This window comes from Lissotriton vulgaris, unplaced genomic scaffold (assembly GCF_964263255.1).
Source record: "Lissotriton vulgaris unplaced genomic scaffold, aLisVul1.2 SCAFFOLD_1174, whole genome shotgun sequence".
NCBI lineage: Eukaryota > Metazoa > Chordata > Amphibia > Caudata > Salamandridae > Lissotriton > Lissotriton vulgaris.
This window is the reverse complement of record NW_028249365.1, coordinates 64502-82909: the sequence shown is the minus strand read 5'-3', so window position 1 is coordinate 82909 and position 18408 is coordinate 64502. Positions and strand designations below refer to the sequence as shown.

The 18408-nt window shown below is 52.1% G+C and overlaps 1 protein-coding gene across 1 annotated transcript in view; it reads left to right on the top strand.

Moving 5' to 3' along the window:
• Nucleotides 1-999: 999 nt before the first annotated feature.
• LOC147663585 (mitochondrial amidoxime-reducing component 1-like) overlaps nt 1000-18408 on the top strand; it is a 63636-nt gene continuing 46227 nt past the window's right edge. Inside the window, exon 1 of the mRNA XM_086950342.1 lies at nt 1000-1317. Within this exon, the coding sequence (XP_086806468.1) occupies nt 1055-1317 (263 nt within the window). The 5' untranslated portion in view covers nt 1000-1054. The remainder of the gene's footprint in view (nt 1318-18408) is intronic.

Below are 18408 nucleotides of genomic sequence, written 5' to 3'. Positions count from 1 at the left end.
TGGTCTATCGCTTCCATATTCAATAACTAGTCCATAAGAGGATTGGTGAGATATCTGCCCGTTTCCCTGCTCTGATGGGTTAGAAGGTATCCTGGTTTGCTTGAACTACTTAAATATACTCTCCTGATAAGAATTTTTTGTAGGTTAAAATCCAGGACTGAGAACAGTAGCCATGAAGATGTGGGCCCTGTAGCTATGCAGAGCTTCCTCAAGCTGTCCTGAATACAGAAGAGTGGCCTCGGCTCTTGGCTCATGGGGTGCAAAGCTACCATGTCCAAGCTCATATGAAATTACAGGGTGAATGCCCTTTACTACTTACTGCATGTCACCTTAACAAAAATAATACCAAACTTGAAGTTGGGGACAATTATATTTTAGGTATTACCACTGATTTTGGTCATCCTGTTACCTTTCTGAATCTGAGTAATTTTCCTGATAGAATAATAATTCCAGAATTACTCCAGCCATAAAACTACTCTTCCATTGGGTTGCTCAAGCTGTATATTACAAATTCTCATTAATGGTGACACAGAACACCGAGCCTCAAAATCTGAAGCTCCTTAAAAAGAAGTAAGGCACACCTGGGCGTATTCTTTCTTTGTCTTCCTTAATTCACGCTAGCAGCATTCTCATGATTGCCAGGCCTATGTGTACTACTAGCTCATCCTGGGACTTGTAGCCATGTTCATCTCATTATAAATCTAGGACAACAAGTACCAGAATGCAAGGAAGAAACCTGCACAGAGCGGTCTGTCTGCTCGTGCATGGACCGAGTGCACCTGAGCTCTGCTACTCGTCTTGGTTCGAACATTGAGAATCGAAACAGTTAATGGAAAGGCAAGGGCAGGATTTGGGACTTGTGAACTACAAACTGTACTCAATGTTTGCTTTACAGCGTTATGAAACTGATTTACAGCGTTATCAAAATTATTTTAACTGCCAACTGCCAAGTGAACTTCCCCCTCGTGCTCCGCGCAATAACTGGTTATTGCACAACCCTCCGTGCTTAGTGTTGCACGAGCGGCCTGCGGTGTGCTAGTTTAAAGCTGAGGCAATGGAGGCCGGTCCCGGACTCCTGGCTGCGGGCGGGCAGCTGCTCTCTCGGCACCGGACCGCCGTCCTCTGCGCGGCGGCGCTCGGGGTGGGGCTGGCCGCAGCCTGGCTCTGGAAGAAGCGGCGCAGGAGCCGAAGGGCGCGGCGGCAGGTCGGGGTGGTCTCACAGCTCTTTATTTACCCCGTCAAGTCCTGCAGAGGGGTCGCCCTGGAGGAAGCCGAGTGCACCAAACTGGGCTTGAAGCACGGAGAGCTCCGGGACAGGTATCACGCTGTTTTGAGAAAAATCATTTAAGTACTGGTAGGGACCATATTAGGTGGAGGAAAGCACGGAGTGTTTTTTCCCTTGCATTTTCCTGTTTTTTATTTTCTACTTTTCTCAACAAAACCTCGTTGCCCTGCGGTCTATTGTCACGCATGACAGTTTCAGGCTGTCCGGGATTTTAAGGCAATTGCACATCGCATGCTTGGATTGTCGTTCTCCTTTTACCAGAGCTAAGTGCTGCTTAAAAACCAGAATACAAAGCATTGCTCACTGAAAAGCCAGGACTGCAGAAAGTGCCACATGGTGGGAGGGGCCACCTGCATGCTGCAGTAATGCAGGACTACAAGCTCCAGTCATTCAATGGAAGCATGCATTGTTAAGGCCAGTAGGTCTGAGTCGGTGTGTAACCTTCTGCCTGGTTCCATAAACTGAGGGGAAAAAACAAGGGGGAGGTTATAAAAGCTAAAGAAAGAGGCTGTCTATAGAAGGGGGAGGCCAACATAGACTGCATATTTCTACATGCCTGTGTTTAATTGAGCACATTAAAGCAAGTCTTATTAGCTTTGCCAGTGCTTGTTTTCTCTCTCAGTATGACTTAGCAGCTTGGATGGACTGTGCCTATTGGAGCAGCCTATTGGAGCAGCCTAACACATATAAAGGTGTGCTGTGCCCTCTGGCCACATTATAAATAGGGCTCATCAAAGTGTCCTGTCTGTGATTAGTAGTATTTATCATGGGTGTGGGCATGAAATGTAATTTGAGAACATGTCAAAGCCTCACCCAATGGAAGTGGCATGTTTCATCATTGGGTTGCCAGTTAAAGGAAAGAGGTGTGGCGCAGCGGCCAGGGCGCCTGACTCCAGACCACCGGGTTCCGGGTTGATCCCCGGGTACCTGATCCCCGGTACCTGCGGCAAGTTAGGCCAGCACCATGTGACTCTAGGCAATAGCTCACTTAATCTTCCAGTCGGCCCCCAGCGCTGTGACACCCTCGGGTAATTGTGCGCTTTACAAATAATGGATTTTATTAAATTTCTCAGTCAGTGTGACATGTTGCGTACTGTACTACCACTCAAGTCTGTCGAAAACGTGCACTACTAAAAACATATACTGTAGTTGTAACTACATTCCGTCATCCATAGGAACTTCTATAGCTAAAATTGTGTAGGAGTGGGATACAGAATTTTTATTTTCTATAATTTTGCTTCCTTCCATAGCAAACTCTATCAAGTGAGGTTGGCGTGCTTTATAAGAGAATATTGAGCTTTCGAGAATATAGGGGCTTATCCAGAGGCAGGCCCGGCTCCAGGAATTTTTATTTGGGTGGGCCAATGGTGCATTCGGGTGGGCCACTGAGTAAGTCGCATGACTCGCGGGGTAGGGAGACGGGGCAGGGGGGGTCACGCGCGGGCACGGCGGTGTTGGGGCGACCGCTGAGCCTGTAAACAGGCGAGGTCGCCCCCACACACCCCTGCTACTGCCTCGTTTTTGCCTCCTTGCCTTCGTTACCTTCAGCTGCGCCTCATTTGTGCCTTTGTTTTGCTGTTCGTTTTTTTTCCCCAGACGACCCAGCCGCCGCTGAGCCACCCTCTGGCCTTAGCTTTCCTCCGCCTCATTTGTGCCTTCGTTTTGCTGTTCGTTTTTTTCCCCAGACGACCCAGCCACCGCTGAGCCGCCCTCTGGCCTTAGCTTTCCTCCGCTTTTTCCCTCATTTGTGCCTCTCTTTGTGCCTTCGTTTGTGCCTTCATTTTTGTTAATTGTTTTCCCCGGGCGACCCAGCCGCCGCTGAGCTGCCCTCTGTCCTCCTTTCCCGCCACTGCCTCCCTGCGTCCCCGCCCCCCCTCCTGCCCATTTGCCACCCCACTCCCGCCACCCAGCTGCTCCTCCCTCCCGGCTCCTTCTTATGACGCCCATGCATCCGCGCAGCGTTGACGCGCAGCGGGGGCGCCGATTGTGCGCCGAAGGTGCGCCAAAGGCAAGCCCGTCTATGCCCGTCTGCGCCTGGACCGCGCCCAGCGCCAGGGCCCCTGGTCCCCGACGATGCCTGCCCACACGACGGACCTACGACGCCGCCACCCTCATCGCACTCATACCCGACTGAACAAGAGCCTGCCACCGAGCCACCCCGAGACGCACCCACGGACCCTTCACCTGCGAAGCCTGCAAGTTCACCTGCATCCGGACCTGCACTACAGCCACCAAGCCGAGCACCAACAACAGCCACCTCAAGTGCATCCTGCTCAACACCCGCTCCATACACAGACACGCCATCGTACTTTGGAACCTGCTCGACACTACCTCACCAGACGTCGCCTTCCTCACAGAAACCTGGATGAACGCCTCCTCCGCACCCAACTTCGCCATCGCCATCCCAGACGGATACAAGATCACCCGGAGAGACCGCGCCAACCAGACTGGAGGAGGCATCGCCATCGTACACAAGAACACCATCCGCATCACGACCGACGCCACCGACACCTTCGCCGCCGCCGAGCACCTCCACTTCAAGATACACACCGACCCAAAGACGACCCTCAGAGGCACCCTCATCTACAGACCCCCGGGACCATGTACACAATTCAGCGAAGACATCACAGACTTCATCAGCCCGCACGCCCTCCGCTCCGCTGACTACATCCTCCTAGGGGACCTCAACTTCCACCTGGATAATAACAAAGACCGCAACACCTGTGCCCTGCTGGACAACCTCGCCAACCTCGGACTCAAGCAACTGGTCAACACCCCCACCCACTACGCTGGCCACACGCTTGATCCCATCTTCTCATCCAGCAAGCACATCACCTTCAGCCACTCCACCAGACTTCACTGGACCGACCACAGCTGCGTCCACTTCAGCTTCAGAAGAATCACGACCCACCGCCACCCGCAACAGGTTCCTCACAGGAGCTGGAGCAAGATCACCACCGAGCGGCTCATCACCTCCCTCAACCACAACCCACCCGCAAGCACAACGGACCCCACCGAAGCAGCACGCAACTTCACGAAGTGGCTGACCGCCTGCGCCGAGGACCTTGCGCCACTAAAGAACCCTCCCAGCAGACCCAGAAGCAAGAAAGCCTCCTGGTTCACCGACGAACTCAAGGACTCCAAGAAAAACTGCCGCACCCTCGAGAAAGCCTGGCTCCTCGACCAGACCACAGACAACATGACCGCCCTCAAACACGCCACCCGCAAGCACCACCAGCTTAGCCGCACTACCAAGAAGAATTCACTGAAGGAACGACTGGAAACAACGCCCACGACGGCAAGGAACTCTTCAGCATCGTCAAGGAGTTCTCCAACCCCAGCACCGGCAACAACGACATCACTCCTTCACAAGATCTCTGCGACTCTCTTGCTTCGTTCTTCCAACGCAAGATCGCCAACATCCACAACAGCTTCAACGCACCATCAACGCACCCAACCGTCGAACCAACGCCCCCCACCGCCACCCTCCGCACCTGGACCACGGTGACCGCAGAAGACACAGCTCGCACGATGAACACCATCCACTCCGGATCTCCGAACGACCCTTGCCCCCACCACATCTTCAACAAGGCCGACTCCATCATCGCACCCCAACTCCGGGACGTCATCAACACCTCCTTCCACACCGCCACCTTCCGGGAGAGCTAGAAGCATGCCGAGCTCAACGCCCTACTGAAGAAACCAACAGCGGACCCCACCGACCTCAAAAACTTCCGCCCCATCTTGCTCCTCCCTTTCCCTGCCAAAGTCATCGAGAAGACCATCAACAGACAGCTTGCAGCCTTCCTCGAGACGAACGGATCCCTCGACCCCTCACAGTCCGGGTTCCGAGCCAACCACAGCACCGAAACCGCCCTCATCGCTGCCACCGACGACATCAGAACCCTGCTCGACAACGGGGAAACAGCGTCCCTCATCCTCCTGGACCTTTCTGCAGCGTTCGACACTGTCTGCCACCGCGCCCTAGTTTAACGCCTCAGCAACATCGGCATCCAAGAGAAGGCGCTGGAATGGATCATCTCGTTCCTCACCGGAAGAACACAGAGAGTCCGCCTCCCCCTTTTCGATCCGAGGCCACCGAAGTCATCTGCGGCGTACCGCAAGGATCATCACTCAGCCCCACCCTCTTCAACGTCTACATGAGACCTCTTGTAGCCATCGCACGCCAGCACAACCTCAACATCATCTCCTACGCTGACGACACCCAGCTGATCCTCTCCCTCACCAGAGACCCCGCCACTGCCAGAACGAGCCTACACGAAGGGATGAAAGACGTCGCCGAGTGGAAGAAGAACAGCCGCCTGAAACCGAACTCAGACAAGACGGAAGTCCTCGTCCTGGGACCATCGTTCTCCGCGAGGGACGACTCCTGGTGGCCACCCGCCCTGGGCGCCACTCCCAAGCCAACAGACCACGCACGCAACCTGGGATTCATCCTGGACTCCTCCCTCTCGATGACCAGACAAGTCAACGCCGTCTCCTCATCATGCTTCAATACCCTACGCATGCTCTGCAAGATCTTCCGATGGATCCCAACCGAAACCAGGAAGACGGTCACCCAGGCACTCGTCACCAGCCGAATGGACTACGGAAACACCCTCTACGCCGGAACCACAGCCAAGCTACAGAAAAGACTCCAGCGCATCCAGAATGCCTCCGCCCGACTCATCCTGGACATCCCCGACGCAGCCACATCTCCGGCCACCTGAAGGACCTACACTGGCTCCCCGTCAACAAGAGGATCACGTTCAGGCTCCTCACCCACGCACACAAGTCTCTTCACGACCTGGGCCCCAAGTACCTGAACGACCGCTTGACCTTCTACACGCCCACCCGCCAGCTACGTTCTACAAGCCTCGCCCTCGCCGCCGTACCAGGCATCCGAAGAGCCACCGCCGGAGGAAGATCCTTCTCCTTCCTGGAGGCCAAGACATGGAACTCCCTCCCCATCCATCTTCGACTGACCCAGGACCATCTTGCCTTCAGGAGACAACTCAAGACCTGGCGCTTTGGGCAATAGCGGACCCCTTCCCCCAAGCGCCTTGAGACCCGGCCGGGTGAGTAATGCGCTATACAAATGTTATGATTGATTGATTGATTGATAATGGAGACAGTGCTCCATTGTTTACACTAATTTCATGGTGCTTTAAATTTAAAACATACTAGTGGAGACCAATTGTTTCAGGTTACATTAACACCAATGTGCTAACAATAGGAACAGAACTGATGAGACAGAATGTCTCAGGTTACATTGATACACCAGTGACAGGATCCTGTAAAGGTCTGGGCGTAACTGGAGTAATTCTCTATAGTGTAATTACTCACAATTACAGCAAAGTTATTCGTAATTATGTGCAATTATGTGAGAAGCGTAGGCTAGCATTTAGTACTATTTTTTAGTACAAAATACACTCTCACGTTAAAAATCGGCCCAAGGTTGCATTTTGCGCTAGGAAAATAGCACCATATACTGCAGCAGTAGCCAGAGGCTGCTCGCTCTCTCTAAATTCCTTGTTCATGAGCTCCTGGCGTAGGATCTTTGCCCTAAATTGCTCTTAATTACTCAAGCAGGCTTAATCCAATAATTTTACATCACAAGGAATTTGTAATTACTGAAATTACTTTGATTACGCTGGTGTAATTAAAAGTGCGCAGAGGCGTAATCCTGTATAGTCATACTGTGCCTATGGACAGCACTCGAGATTGGTGACTCCTCTTACCTTAGAGTGGCAGAGAATGAATATCTGCATAGCAGTCATTTGTGACCATTCAGCGCATAGTACTCGTGCAGCAGGAAGGGGAGCAAGGGAAAGTGTAAAGCGGTTGGGCAGATCAACTCTAGGGAAAGGGTAATAAATGGGAAGAGGAGGCCAAGAGGCATAACTGGAGTAGCTTTTAGCAGAACTGTGGGAGAAGGAGGTAGGAGTGAAAGTGGAGATGGTAGTTGTGAGGGAGAATCTTGGATGCACTTTAGTGGAGCCAGCTGCAGGGGAAAAAAGGTAGTGACAGGGAAAGGTGACATAGAAGTGCAAGAATGAAGTGATAGGACGGAGTGAAGGACAAAGAAGGTGTATAGTGGTAAGAGTAGGGAAGAGACAGAACTGTGAAGAGAGGAGACTGAAGGGGAGAAGTGTCGGAGGATAGCTAGGACAGAAGAAGGTGAAGGAAAGGGCAAAGCTATGGCAAGATTAGGTAGACAGAACATTGGAAAGATTTGATTTGAGAAAAGGGCAGAGGTCTAGAAGAAAGAATAGAAAATGCTAAAGGGAGGGGGTCCCGGTTAGCTCCTAATGCAGCTTTTGTAGGAAAAGAAGAGGTTTAAGTTGCTGGCGAGATGTCAGTAGGTCATCTTGGCATCTCATTTCAGCTGAAAGTGAGTCCTAGAGAAATGGATCTGTTCCAAAAAAGGAGTGGGAGCTGACAGGATGGGCTTTTAGGATTTTTAGATTTAAGACGGAGGACATCTTTGCTTCTCAGTTTTTTTTTTCTCCAGACATTTTAAGGTAGACTTTAGGTAATCTTGGTGGACATAGTGAATGTTTATGGATGTTATACAGGCACTTTAGAATTTGATTCTGGCCTCCAGTGGTAACTAATTTAGCTGTTTTAGAACCTTTGTTAGGACTCCCCTGCCACAAGTCTAAACCCAAACCGGAGTGTGTTGTGAGACCTCTGTTTAAGTTGCTTTCATCCTGTACACATTCATAAGGACATCAGCAAAGAGGTTTAATGATCATAATTAGATATATCAGAAGGACATTATGACTTAAGTGGTAAAGTATTAATATAGGAATCTCCCTACTCCAATATCTGCTGTTGTGATCTGCAGAAATATGAAGAAACAGAAGTAGACAAACACTACTCCTGTGGCACATCAGCTTAGACAGAATTACAAGATTAACTCAACTGGCAACACAATTTGTTAAAAATGTTCTTAGAATGCAGTTACTTGCTGTGCATGAGATTGATTTCTCAGAAACAAGGGAAGATAAAATTATCCCAATCCAAGCAAACGTTGCAGGTCCCGGTGCTTAATTAGTAAAAAGAAGACAACTAGTACCTGGCCCTCATCAGGAGGCCACTGCAGCTTGCACCAGACATTGCCCCTGCCAGCTTTGCCAATGGTAGTGTGAGAAGTTGGCCCGATATGCAACGCTCGCTATTCTAGCGACCGCTATGTATCGTTCCAACGACCCTTATGGTGTTTGGTTGTAAGTCAACCTATAGACCAGCTATCCTAGTAGCGTGGATACGAGCAGTCTAAGGCTAAAGACTCGAGAGGGCGTGTTAAGCCAGCTGTTTACCACACATGTACCCCTTGAATACCCAGTGAAAGGACACCACACAAGTGTTATGAAAATAAACAGGATATTTATTAAGAATCACAACAGCCCTGTACTCTTTATGAGGACAGGGTACTAAGCACAAACTAAATCTCTTTAGCAAATACTTCAAGTGCACAGTTTAAAACAAGTGTCCGAGGACACGGAAAGGTTAAGGTCTCGGGCGGACCCGATAAGGCAAGTCGGAAGCGAGGGACTCGGGACCCTAGAGTAAGGAGGCTATGCAGGCACCGAAATGCCGAGTTACCTAGCCACGAGGGCTGCGGCTGCACAAGTCTTACAGGCGTCGGGGTCTTCGCTGACGAGCCAGGAGCCGGAAGGAAGGAGTTGCTGGCCGGCGACCAGTGCTGAATAGTTCGTAGCGATCCAAGCCTGGATCGGAGATTGATGAAACCTGAAAGCAGAGGGGACCAAGTTCGTACTACTAGCCAGTAGTCAGAGGGTACCAGGAAGGCACCGGTTGGCCGTCACCTCGACTAGGTGAGTGGGCGACGCTAGGCTCTGCAGTCTCACGGACCAGGAGGCGTTGTCGGCGACCACGGTGAAGGTGCGAGCTGTCCCACGAAGGATGATGCTGTCGGTGTCGCTGGGCCCAGGATGGGGCAACAAGCCTTGGCAGATCTCAGGGCCACGGGGTGGGCCTAAGATGGCGTCTTGAGTGGACCAGGAGGGTCCGGGGTGCTTCTCGCAAAGATGGAAGCAAGGGCCAGTCTGGAGCAACCAGACCAGCAGTGATGATTCTCGGATGTCGTCACAGAAGGGCACAAGCCAGCGGCGAGTGACCAGACAACGTGCTGAGCAGCGAGCAGAAGGGCCCCACGCAGATCGTGGAGATGCTGGGAGACTGCACTTCGGTGCTAGAGCGGCTCAGGGTCGGGGCTTCTCGGACCCCAGAGCACTCACCAGAGAGTTACCTCGATGGTCGTGCTGGTTTTTAAGAGCGTGCAGGTTCTGATGATGACCGGTCCCTCGAGGTCTCGTCGCACCCACAGATCACAGCTGAGCTGATGACGTGGGTAGAGGTCAGAGGTGCCAGGGAAGCCGGTTCTCGTCGAGCTGGGCCGTCGGATCCTTGAGGAAGGACTTGCAGCAAACCGCAGAGTTCTTAGATGGTGCCTGCTGATGCAGGGTGACTACTCCTTAGCCACAAGGGAGAAATCTTGAGAAGAGTCTTGAGTGTCCTTTCGTAGAAAGTAGTTCTTGATTCAAAGATGATCTAATTTGGAAGGGTCCCCGCTCCGGCCTTTATCCTAAAGAAAAGGGGTGGGTACATGACTAGGTCCTGCCCTAAGGGTGGAACCAGGAAGGGGGGTAGTTACGCCCCTCTCCCCTGCCGGGCTTTCCCCAGGCCAGGGCTGTCGCCCCTGGAACTGGTTCTAACCGGCAGATGCGTAGTGAGCACCGGGGTGCCACTCCGCAGTCACCTTCTCGCAAAAGCCCTACCTACCCAGAATACACAAACCCTGTCTGGGACGGTGCGAACACCGCCCTCGACAGGAAACCCTTTGTCCAAGCTCTCCCCGCTGGAAGGACTCCCAGCAGCAGGAGGTCAGACTCGTGTCTGTGGTGGCAGCATCCATTTTGTGGAGCTGAGGCTTTAGTTAACTTTAACCGGGGTTCACAGTTACGTACATGTTGTGTCCCTCTAGAAGGGCGGAATGCTAACCTCGTCGCCAGAATTGGTGAGGGGGCAGCATCCCGATTCGTATGACACCTTACTCGACATGCCTTGATAACGCGACACCGAAGTTACCGATGAGGTACGCGTTATCATGGAACAGCCATTGGGTCGTGGTTCCGCAAGCTGCAACCGGGCTCGGCTCGGGCCAGAGCCTAGTTCACACGAGCCCATGCACTCTGCCTTCAGGATTGTCAAGGCCTGCCATAGGAGTGACTGATAGGAACTCGGGGGTCCATTGTATGGTTAGATATAGGGCTACTACATCTATAGCAAAGTGTGATTACACGACTTCGCCCCAGCTGTCATGCAGCCAGTTGTGTCAAATTTAGGAGGCCAGCCAGGGGTGGCATAATACATGCTGCAGTCCCTGGCGGCCCTGGGTACACCCATGCCCTGAGTTACAGGGTCTGATAGGGTGGCCCAGTACCAATTGGAAATGCACCTAGGGTACATGGAATCCATTTTAAAGAGAGAGCAGTAGGCCTGGGGTCCTGATTGGCAGGGTCCCAGGTCGACTATGTCCAAAACCAGCTAAAACACAGGGCAAAAAGTTGGGGGCAACCATAGTCAGGATGTACCTTCCTACACAACCCCCCCCCAAACGAAAGGAGATAAGGCTATCCTTGTCCAGGTAAGCCTCTATTACCTAAGTGGCCATATAAGGAAGGACCAGCTCTGGCTTGGTTTCCCCCTGTGACATGGTCCACTAGGCAACCCCTCACCCTAAGGGTAGCTGAGGGTCTCCACCATAGGGAATCTCTGCCTCTGGTGTGTCTTGGGAAAGAAGAAGGCTGATGCTGGGATGGAGTACTGAAGTGAGGCTCCTCTACCTTTGGGCTCAACTTCCTCCAATCACCATCCATCATGTGTGCCTTTCTTTCTTTAGCTGAGATGCACTGAGCTCTCAGGGTCAGCCTCTGGCTACCTAAAGCTGGAGGCTGAGTCCCTCTGTTTGGCTTACTGGAGGGACAGGTCAGGTCTGGGGTTTTTAGGCCCCATGTTTGGCTGTGCCCAACAGTGTCCAGCTGGGGGAGTTCCCTAACTACTTTTAAGGGGGATCCCTCAGGAGTCTGTTCTATTTTCACTTGGCTAGGTTTACCAGCTTCAGTGATCCTAATCTGCTGATTAAGGGGTTCTTCTGGACAGGGGGCCCTTTGGGGTCCAACACTGGCCTCCCTGATCTCTTCAGCCCTGGGCTGACTGAGGCAGGGTAGAGAGGTGCAGGTTACCTGCTCCAGACTGGGTCCCACCTGGGAAGGTTCCACTACCATCAGGGGCTCTGCCAGGCTAGGCCTGACTACCTCTGGGGCAGTTCCTTCAACAGGGGTAGAGTCAGTTCCCTGAGGAGGCTGGCTCTCACCTAGTGTCTGGGAGGGGGAAGACTCTTCTTCCTCCTCAATGCTCTCTGTTTGAGTGGAGTGATCCATTGTTTCAGGCTTCACAACCTCACTATCTGTTTGAGTAGAGGCTGAGACCATTTCAACCTTGCCAACCTTTTCAGGAGGGCACTCAGTTTGTGTTTGGGCTGTGACTGTCACAGCCCTCCTATCCTGCTCTGGAAAGTCTGTCTGAGCCTGGGCAGTGGCTACCACTGCCCTTCCAACCTTTTCAGGGAGGAATGGTGTTTGGACTGGGGCTGTAGCTATTACTGCCCCACTAACCTGTCTGGATAGGCCTATCATTCTGGAGTGAGTTTCTTGCTCCACCTCAGCCCATGCTGAGAGTTCCAGGTCATTCCCCAGTAAGCAATCTACAGGTAGGTTATCTGTCACTGCCACTCTCATGGGCCCTGTGACATTACCCCAACTGAGCTTGACTACTGCCATGGGATGCCTTCTCTTCACTCCATGAATGTCTGTCACCTGATAAGTAAAACCAGGGGTCAGTTGAGCAGAGGGGACCAGATGGTCACTCACCATGGTGAGGCTGGCCCCTGTGTCTCTGAATGCCTCAACTTTCTGACCATTCACTAAAACTTCTTGTCTATACTTTCCCAAAATGTGGGGTCCAGTAGTGAAGTTGGCAAACCCCATGCCAGTCTCACAGACAAGAGTGTGGTCAGGGAACCTGGCTAGGCCATAGTCCTCCTGTTGGCCCAAAGTAATGCGCACCACATTCTTGGGGGCACTCCCACCACCTGGGGGATTACCACTAGTGGTAACAGGAGGTTTAGGAGTATTACCTGGGGGTATATTTCCCCTATTACCATTTTTAGGGCAACTGACATCACTCTTGTAATGACCCACCTGTTTACAGGTATGGCAATAGGGTTTCTTCTGTTCTGAAGGAGTGTTCTGGGACCCACCACCCTTGTTGGAGTTTTGGGGCCCTTGGGAAGTCTTCTCTGTGGATTTATCCCCACCCTTCTCTTGAGGCTTGGTTGATTCCTTTTTCTGGTCACCACCCTGGTTTTTAGGCCTAACCCTGGTTCTGACCCATTTGTCTGCCCTCTTACCCAATTCCTGTGGAGAGGCCAGATCAGAGTCTACCAGGTGCTGATGTAATAACTGGTTCTGACAATTATTTAAGATTTGCTCCCTCATAATTAGATTGTACAATCCTTTAAAATCAGTAACCTTACTACCCAGTATCCAGCCTTCAAAAGCCTTAGTGGCACAATCGACAAAATCAGACCAATCTTGAGACTGCGTTTTCTGGGTATCCCTGAACAGCACCCTGTACTGCTCAGTGGTTAGGCCGAACCCTTCAACGAGTGTACTTTTCAAGATTTGGTAATTGTTCGCATCCTCCACCCTTGTGGTGAGGAGCTTGTCTCTTCCTTTTCCTTCAAAGGAGAGCCACAAGATAGCTGCCCACTGACTCTGGGGTACACCTTGCACAGTGCAGGCCCTCTCCAAAGCAGTAATCCATTTGTGGATGTCGTCCCCTTGTTTAAAGGGGGGCACTATCTTACCAAGGTGTTTCGTATCAAAACTCCTTTCCCTATTGCTAGGTACATTGCTGCCACCAGTGGGGACTACCCCACTTAACTGTTGCTCTCTTGCAAAGGCAAGCCTTTCTTTGGCCAGGGCAAGTTCTTCCCTTTCGATCCTTAGATTAGCTGCCCTTTCCTTAGCTTCGTACACTCTCCTCTGGGGGGACGTCATCCCTCTCTGAGACGAGTTGTGAGAGCCATTGGTTTGAAGGGATCTGCCAGAGCCTCTTGACAGAGATCTGGCTCGTCCATTCCCCATGTTAAGCTGACCTGATAGTGGCCCCAGGGGTCCCCCAGTACCGCTATCATGTTTGCTTAAGTTGGACCTGCTTAGTCTGACGACTTCTACCTGTCCCTTATCTGCCTCATCCCCAGAGAGATCCTCATCCTCATCCTCCTCCACATCTTCGTTCTCAGTTGCGAGGTGGATGAGGTCAGGATCGTCCCGGGTTCCCTCGAGGGGAGGCATGTCTCCTTCTGGATTAGAAGAGCTACGCAGTTTCTCAGCTCTTCTGGCATCATAAGTCTCCAAGAGACCAATCAGAAAGGACGTTGTGGGGTTAGACCCCTGCTGAATCTTCCTGGAGTGACACAGTCGTCCTAACTCCTTGAAGCTCAGCACAGTATATCCTGAAGGGATGACCTGTGGAGGGTCAACTGACATAAGGGGAGACCCAGAGTTTCCTCCTTTGTCCGACATACTGTTTCTAGTGTGGTGTAAGTGATGCACCTACCTACACTACGTGTTTACCTACTGTACCCTTGCTAAGAGTTGTAGCCAAGGTGTGCTAAGCCTTGAGGAGCTACAACAGCTGGTTCAGTAGAACTCAGAGTATTCTAAGCTTTAGCTATATGTACTAACAGTACTTGTGCGATCTTTCAACAAGATATTCTTAGGATACGTGTGGTAAAACAACAGCAAGCTCAAATCCCAACCGCTGCTCACCAATGTGAGAAGTTGGCCCGATATGCAACGTTCGCTATTCTAGCGACCGCTATGTATCGTTCCAACGACCCTTATGGTGTTTGGTTGTAAGTCAACCTATAGACCAGCTATCCTAGTAGCGTGGATACGAGCAGTCTAAGGCTAAAGACTCGAGAGGGCGTGTTAAGCCAGCTGTTTACCACACATGTACCCCTTGAATACCCAGTGAAAGGACACCACACAAGTGTTATGAAAATAAACAGGATATTTATTAAGAATCACAACAGCCCTGTACTCTTTATGAGGACAGGGTACTAAGCACAAACCAAATCTCTTTAGCAAATACTTCAAGTGCACAGTTTAAAACAAGTGTCCGAGGACACGGAAAGGTTAAGGTCTCGGGCGGACCCGATAAGGCAAGTCGGAAGCGAGGGACTCGGGACCCTAGAGTAAGGAGGCTATGCAGGCACCGAAATGCCGAGTTACCTAGCCACGAGGGCTGCGGCTGCACAAGTCTTACAGGCGTCGGGGTCTTCGCTGACGAGCCAGGAGCCGGAAGGAAGGAGTTGCTGGCCGGCGACCAGTGCTGAATAGTTCGTAGCGATCCAAGCCTGGATCGGAGATTGATGAAACCTGAAAGCAGAGGGGACCAAGTTCGTACTACTAGCCAGTAGTCAGAGGGTACCAGGAAGGCACCGGTTGGCCGTCACCTCGACTAGGTGAGTGGGCGACGCTAGGCTCTGCAGTCTCACGGACCAGGAGGCGTTGTCGGCGACCACGGTGGAGGTGCGAGCTGTCCCACGAAGGATGATGCTGTCGGCGTCGCTGGGCCCAGGATGGGGCAACAAGCCTTGGCAGATCTCAGGGCCACGGGGTGGGCCTAAGATGGCGTCTTGAGTGGACCAGGAGGGTCCGGGGTGCTTCTCGCAAAGATGGAAGCAAGGGCCAGTCTGGAGCAACCAGACCAGCAGTGATGATTCTCGGATGTCGTCACAGAAGGGCACAAGCCAGCGGCGAGTGACCAGACAACGTGCTGAGCAGCGAGCAGAAGGGCCCCACGCAGATCGTGGAGATGCTGGGAGACTGCACTTCGGTGCTAGAGCGGCTCAGGGTCGGGGCTTCTCAGACCCCAGAGCACTCACCAGAGAGTTACCTCGATGGTCGTGCTGGTTTTTAAGAGCGTGCAGGTTCTGATGATGACCGGTCCCTCGAGGTCTCGTCGCACCCACAGATCACAGCTGAGCTGATGACGTGGGTAGAGGTCAGAGGTGCCAGGGAAGCCGGTTCTCGTCGAGCTGGGCCGTCGGATCCTTGAGGAAGGACTTGCAGCAAACCGCAGAGTTCTTAGATGGTGCCTGCTGATGCAGGGTGACTACTCCTTAGCCACAAGGGAGAAATCTTGAGAAGAGTCTTGAGTGTCCTTTCGTAGAAAGTAGTTCTTGATTCAAAGATGATCTAATTTGGAAGGGTCCCCGCTCCGGCCTTTATCCTAAAGAAAAGGGGTGGGTACATGACTAGGTCCTGCCCTAAGGGTGGAACCAGGAAGGGGGGTAGTTACGCCCCTCTCCCCTGCCGGGCTTTCCCCAGGCCAGGGCTGTCGCCCCTGGAACTGGTTCTAACCGGCAGATGCGTAGTGAGCACCGGGGTGCCACTCCGCAGTCACCTTCTCGCAAAAGCCCTACCTACCCAGAATACACAAACCCTGTCTGGGACGGTGCGAACACCGCCCTCGACAGGAAACCCTTTGTCCAAGCTCTCCCCGCTGGAAGGACTCCCAGCAGCAGGAGGTCAGACTCGTGTCTGTGGTGGCAGCATCCATTTTGTGGAGCTGAGGCTTTAGTTAACTTTAACCGGGGTTCACAGTTACGTACATGTCGTGTCCCTCTAGAAGGGCGGAATGCTAACCTCGTCGCCAGAATTGGTGAGGGGGCAGCATCCCGATTCGTATGACACCTTACTCGACATGCCTTGATAACGCGACACCGAAGTTACCGATGAGGTACGCGTTATCATGGAACAGCCATTGGGTCGTGGTTCCGCAAGCTGCAACCGGGCTCGGCTCGGGCCAGAGCCTAGTTCACACAAGCCCATGCACTCTGCCTTCAGGATTGTCAAGGCCTGCCATAGGAGTGACTGATAGGAACTCGGGGGTCCATTGTATGGTTAGATATAGGGCTACTACATCTATAGCAAAGTGTGATTACACGACTTCGCCCCAGCTGTCATGCAGCCAGTTGTGTCAAATTTAGGAGGCCAGCCAGGGGTGGCATAATACATGCTGCAGTCCCTGGCGGCCCTGGGTACACCCATGCCCTGAGTTACAGGGTCTGATAGGGTGGCCCAGTACCAATTGGAAATGCACCTAGGGTACATGGAATCCATTTTAAAGAGAGAGCAGTAGGCCTGGGGTCCTGATTGGCAGGGTCCCAGGTCGACTATGTCCAAAACCAGCTAAAACACAGGGCAAAAAGTTGGGGGCAACCATAGTCAGGATGTACCTTCCTACAGGTAGTACCTATACAATTACTAATCATAACACTCCTACAAGTGTGACAATTCAGCCTATTCCAGGCCCCTAAAGCTATAATAATGACTCTGGCGGCATTCAATACTTATTAGGTTTCCCCTGCACAGCACGTGCGCTGTGCTTGTGAAATCTATTGTCTTTAATATAAATTTAAAAGGGGCTTACATCGCGCCTCCTCTCTTTCCTGACTTTTCATTGGTTCATGTGCTTGTCACTTACTTTTCCTCTACTTTTCCTCTATGTCTATTGGCTGTAGCATATTTTTCTGCATTTATCAATGCTCATTCCTCTGCTGCGTCTCTTCTCAGTTTTCTGTAGCCGAAATGCTGTTTAGATCCGCTTTGGTGTATCTATTTATTTTATAATGTTTTGCCTCTTTCTGCTTTTTTGTCTTGCAGCAGATTTTAATAGCTCAACGTATCACCGGAGAGATTATGTGATTTGCCCAGAATCACAGGATGTTGCGCCACCGAAACTCGAACAGGAATCCCCAGCTCTCGAGTCTGCCACTCTGGCAGCTGTGCCACATCCTCTCCACTCTGTGATACCTGTTTAATGAGTCGTCAGTCCTGTTAACATTGACATGTTTTCAAGCTCAGCTAAACGCTCAGTGCTTTTTGTACTCAAACGGTTTCTCTAAAACTTGGACCCATACCCACTGTCAGACGTTTCTTCTTAATTACCCTTTTAACCTATTTCCACCCTAGTGACAGCTCCCCTTTGCGACCTGATACAGTGGCACACATATAGGAAGGTCGGCACACGCCTCACTCAAGTCCAACAGCAGGGCGCACAGTCCCTTTGAATAGCATCGCATTTTATTACAATTATGATGAGCGTCTTCACACAGACAGCTCCAATCAGATAAAAGATTGCCAGCCCCCTGGGGAAGAGGGGTTGCAGACCAGTCTTTCCCCGGGGTATTTGCACAATTTAGGTGGAAGTACAAGCTGTTGGGAGGTCAAGGGGTGGGTTTAAGGGAAGGGTAAAGGAGGGGGATTTAAGGGTACAGGGGAGGAGGGCTATGCTTCCTTCTGCACCCGGCACCATTGGGGAGTGTACAAGTAGTTTTGGAAGTGTTGCTTAGTTAGGCCAAGAAGTTTTTCCATGAGCCAATCCACCGATTGGGAGGGGCAGGTTAGCGCGTCTATCAGAATAGGTGTAGCAGGGTTTTTTCCCCTTCCCTTACCGGAGTCGTGCAGTATGGCAGTATGGCTGGGCCGGATGCAGCAGCCGCCCGGACTGCATTGCAGGTGTTGGGCCAGGCGGGCCGTGAAGACATTTTAAGTCTTGGAGTGATCGATCAAGCATGGGTTGGGATGGTCCGTACCTTGCGGTCAGCATCGGCCGGAATAGCTGCAGCGGTGGTGGCATGCCTTGAAGAGCCACCACTGGAAAAGAGAGGTGTGGTGGGCAGGGGGAGGAGCCAAGCAAAGAAGGAGCCCGCAAAAGCCGGGGGCATGTGTCATAGCCTGGCCGTCTGACTCTCAGCTGTCGCAGTCTCTCCCAGCTCGCTGCGGCGGGAGGTGGGGCATAAAGGGGGCTTCCCTGTGCTGCACCGTGATGTGGCTGCGGAGGTACCCGAGCTCAGACTGAGCCAATGAAGAGGGCAACGCCTTGCAAAACCGGCCAGACAGTACGTTGGGATCGGTGGCAGGCCGTTAATGAGCGAGGTGGGTAGGGAGGGGCCC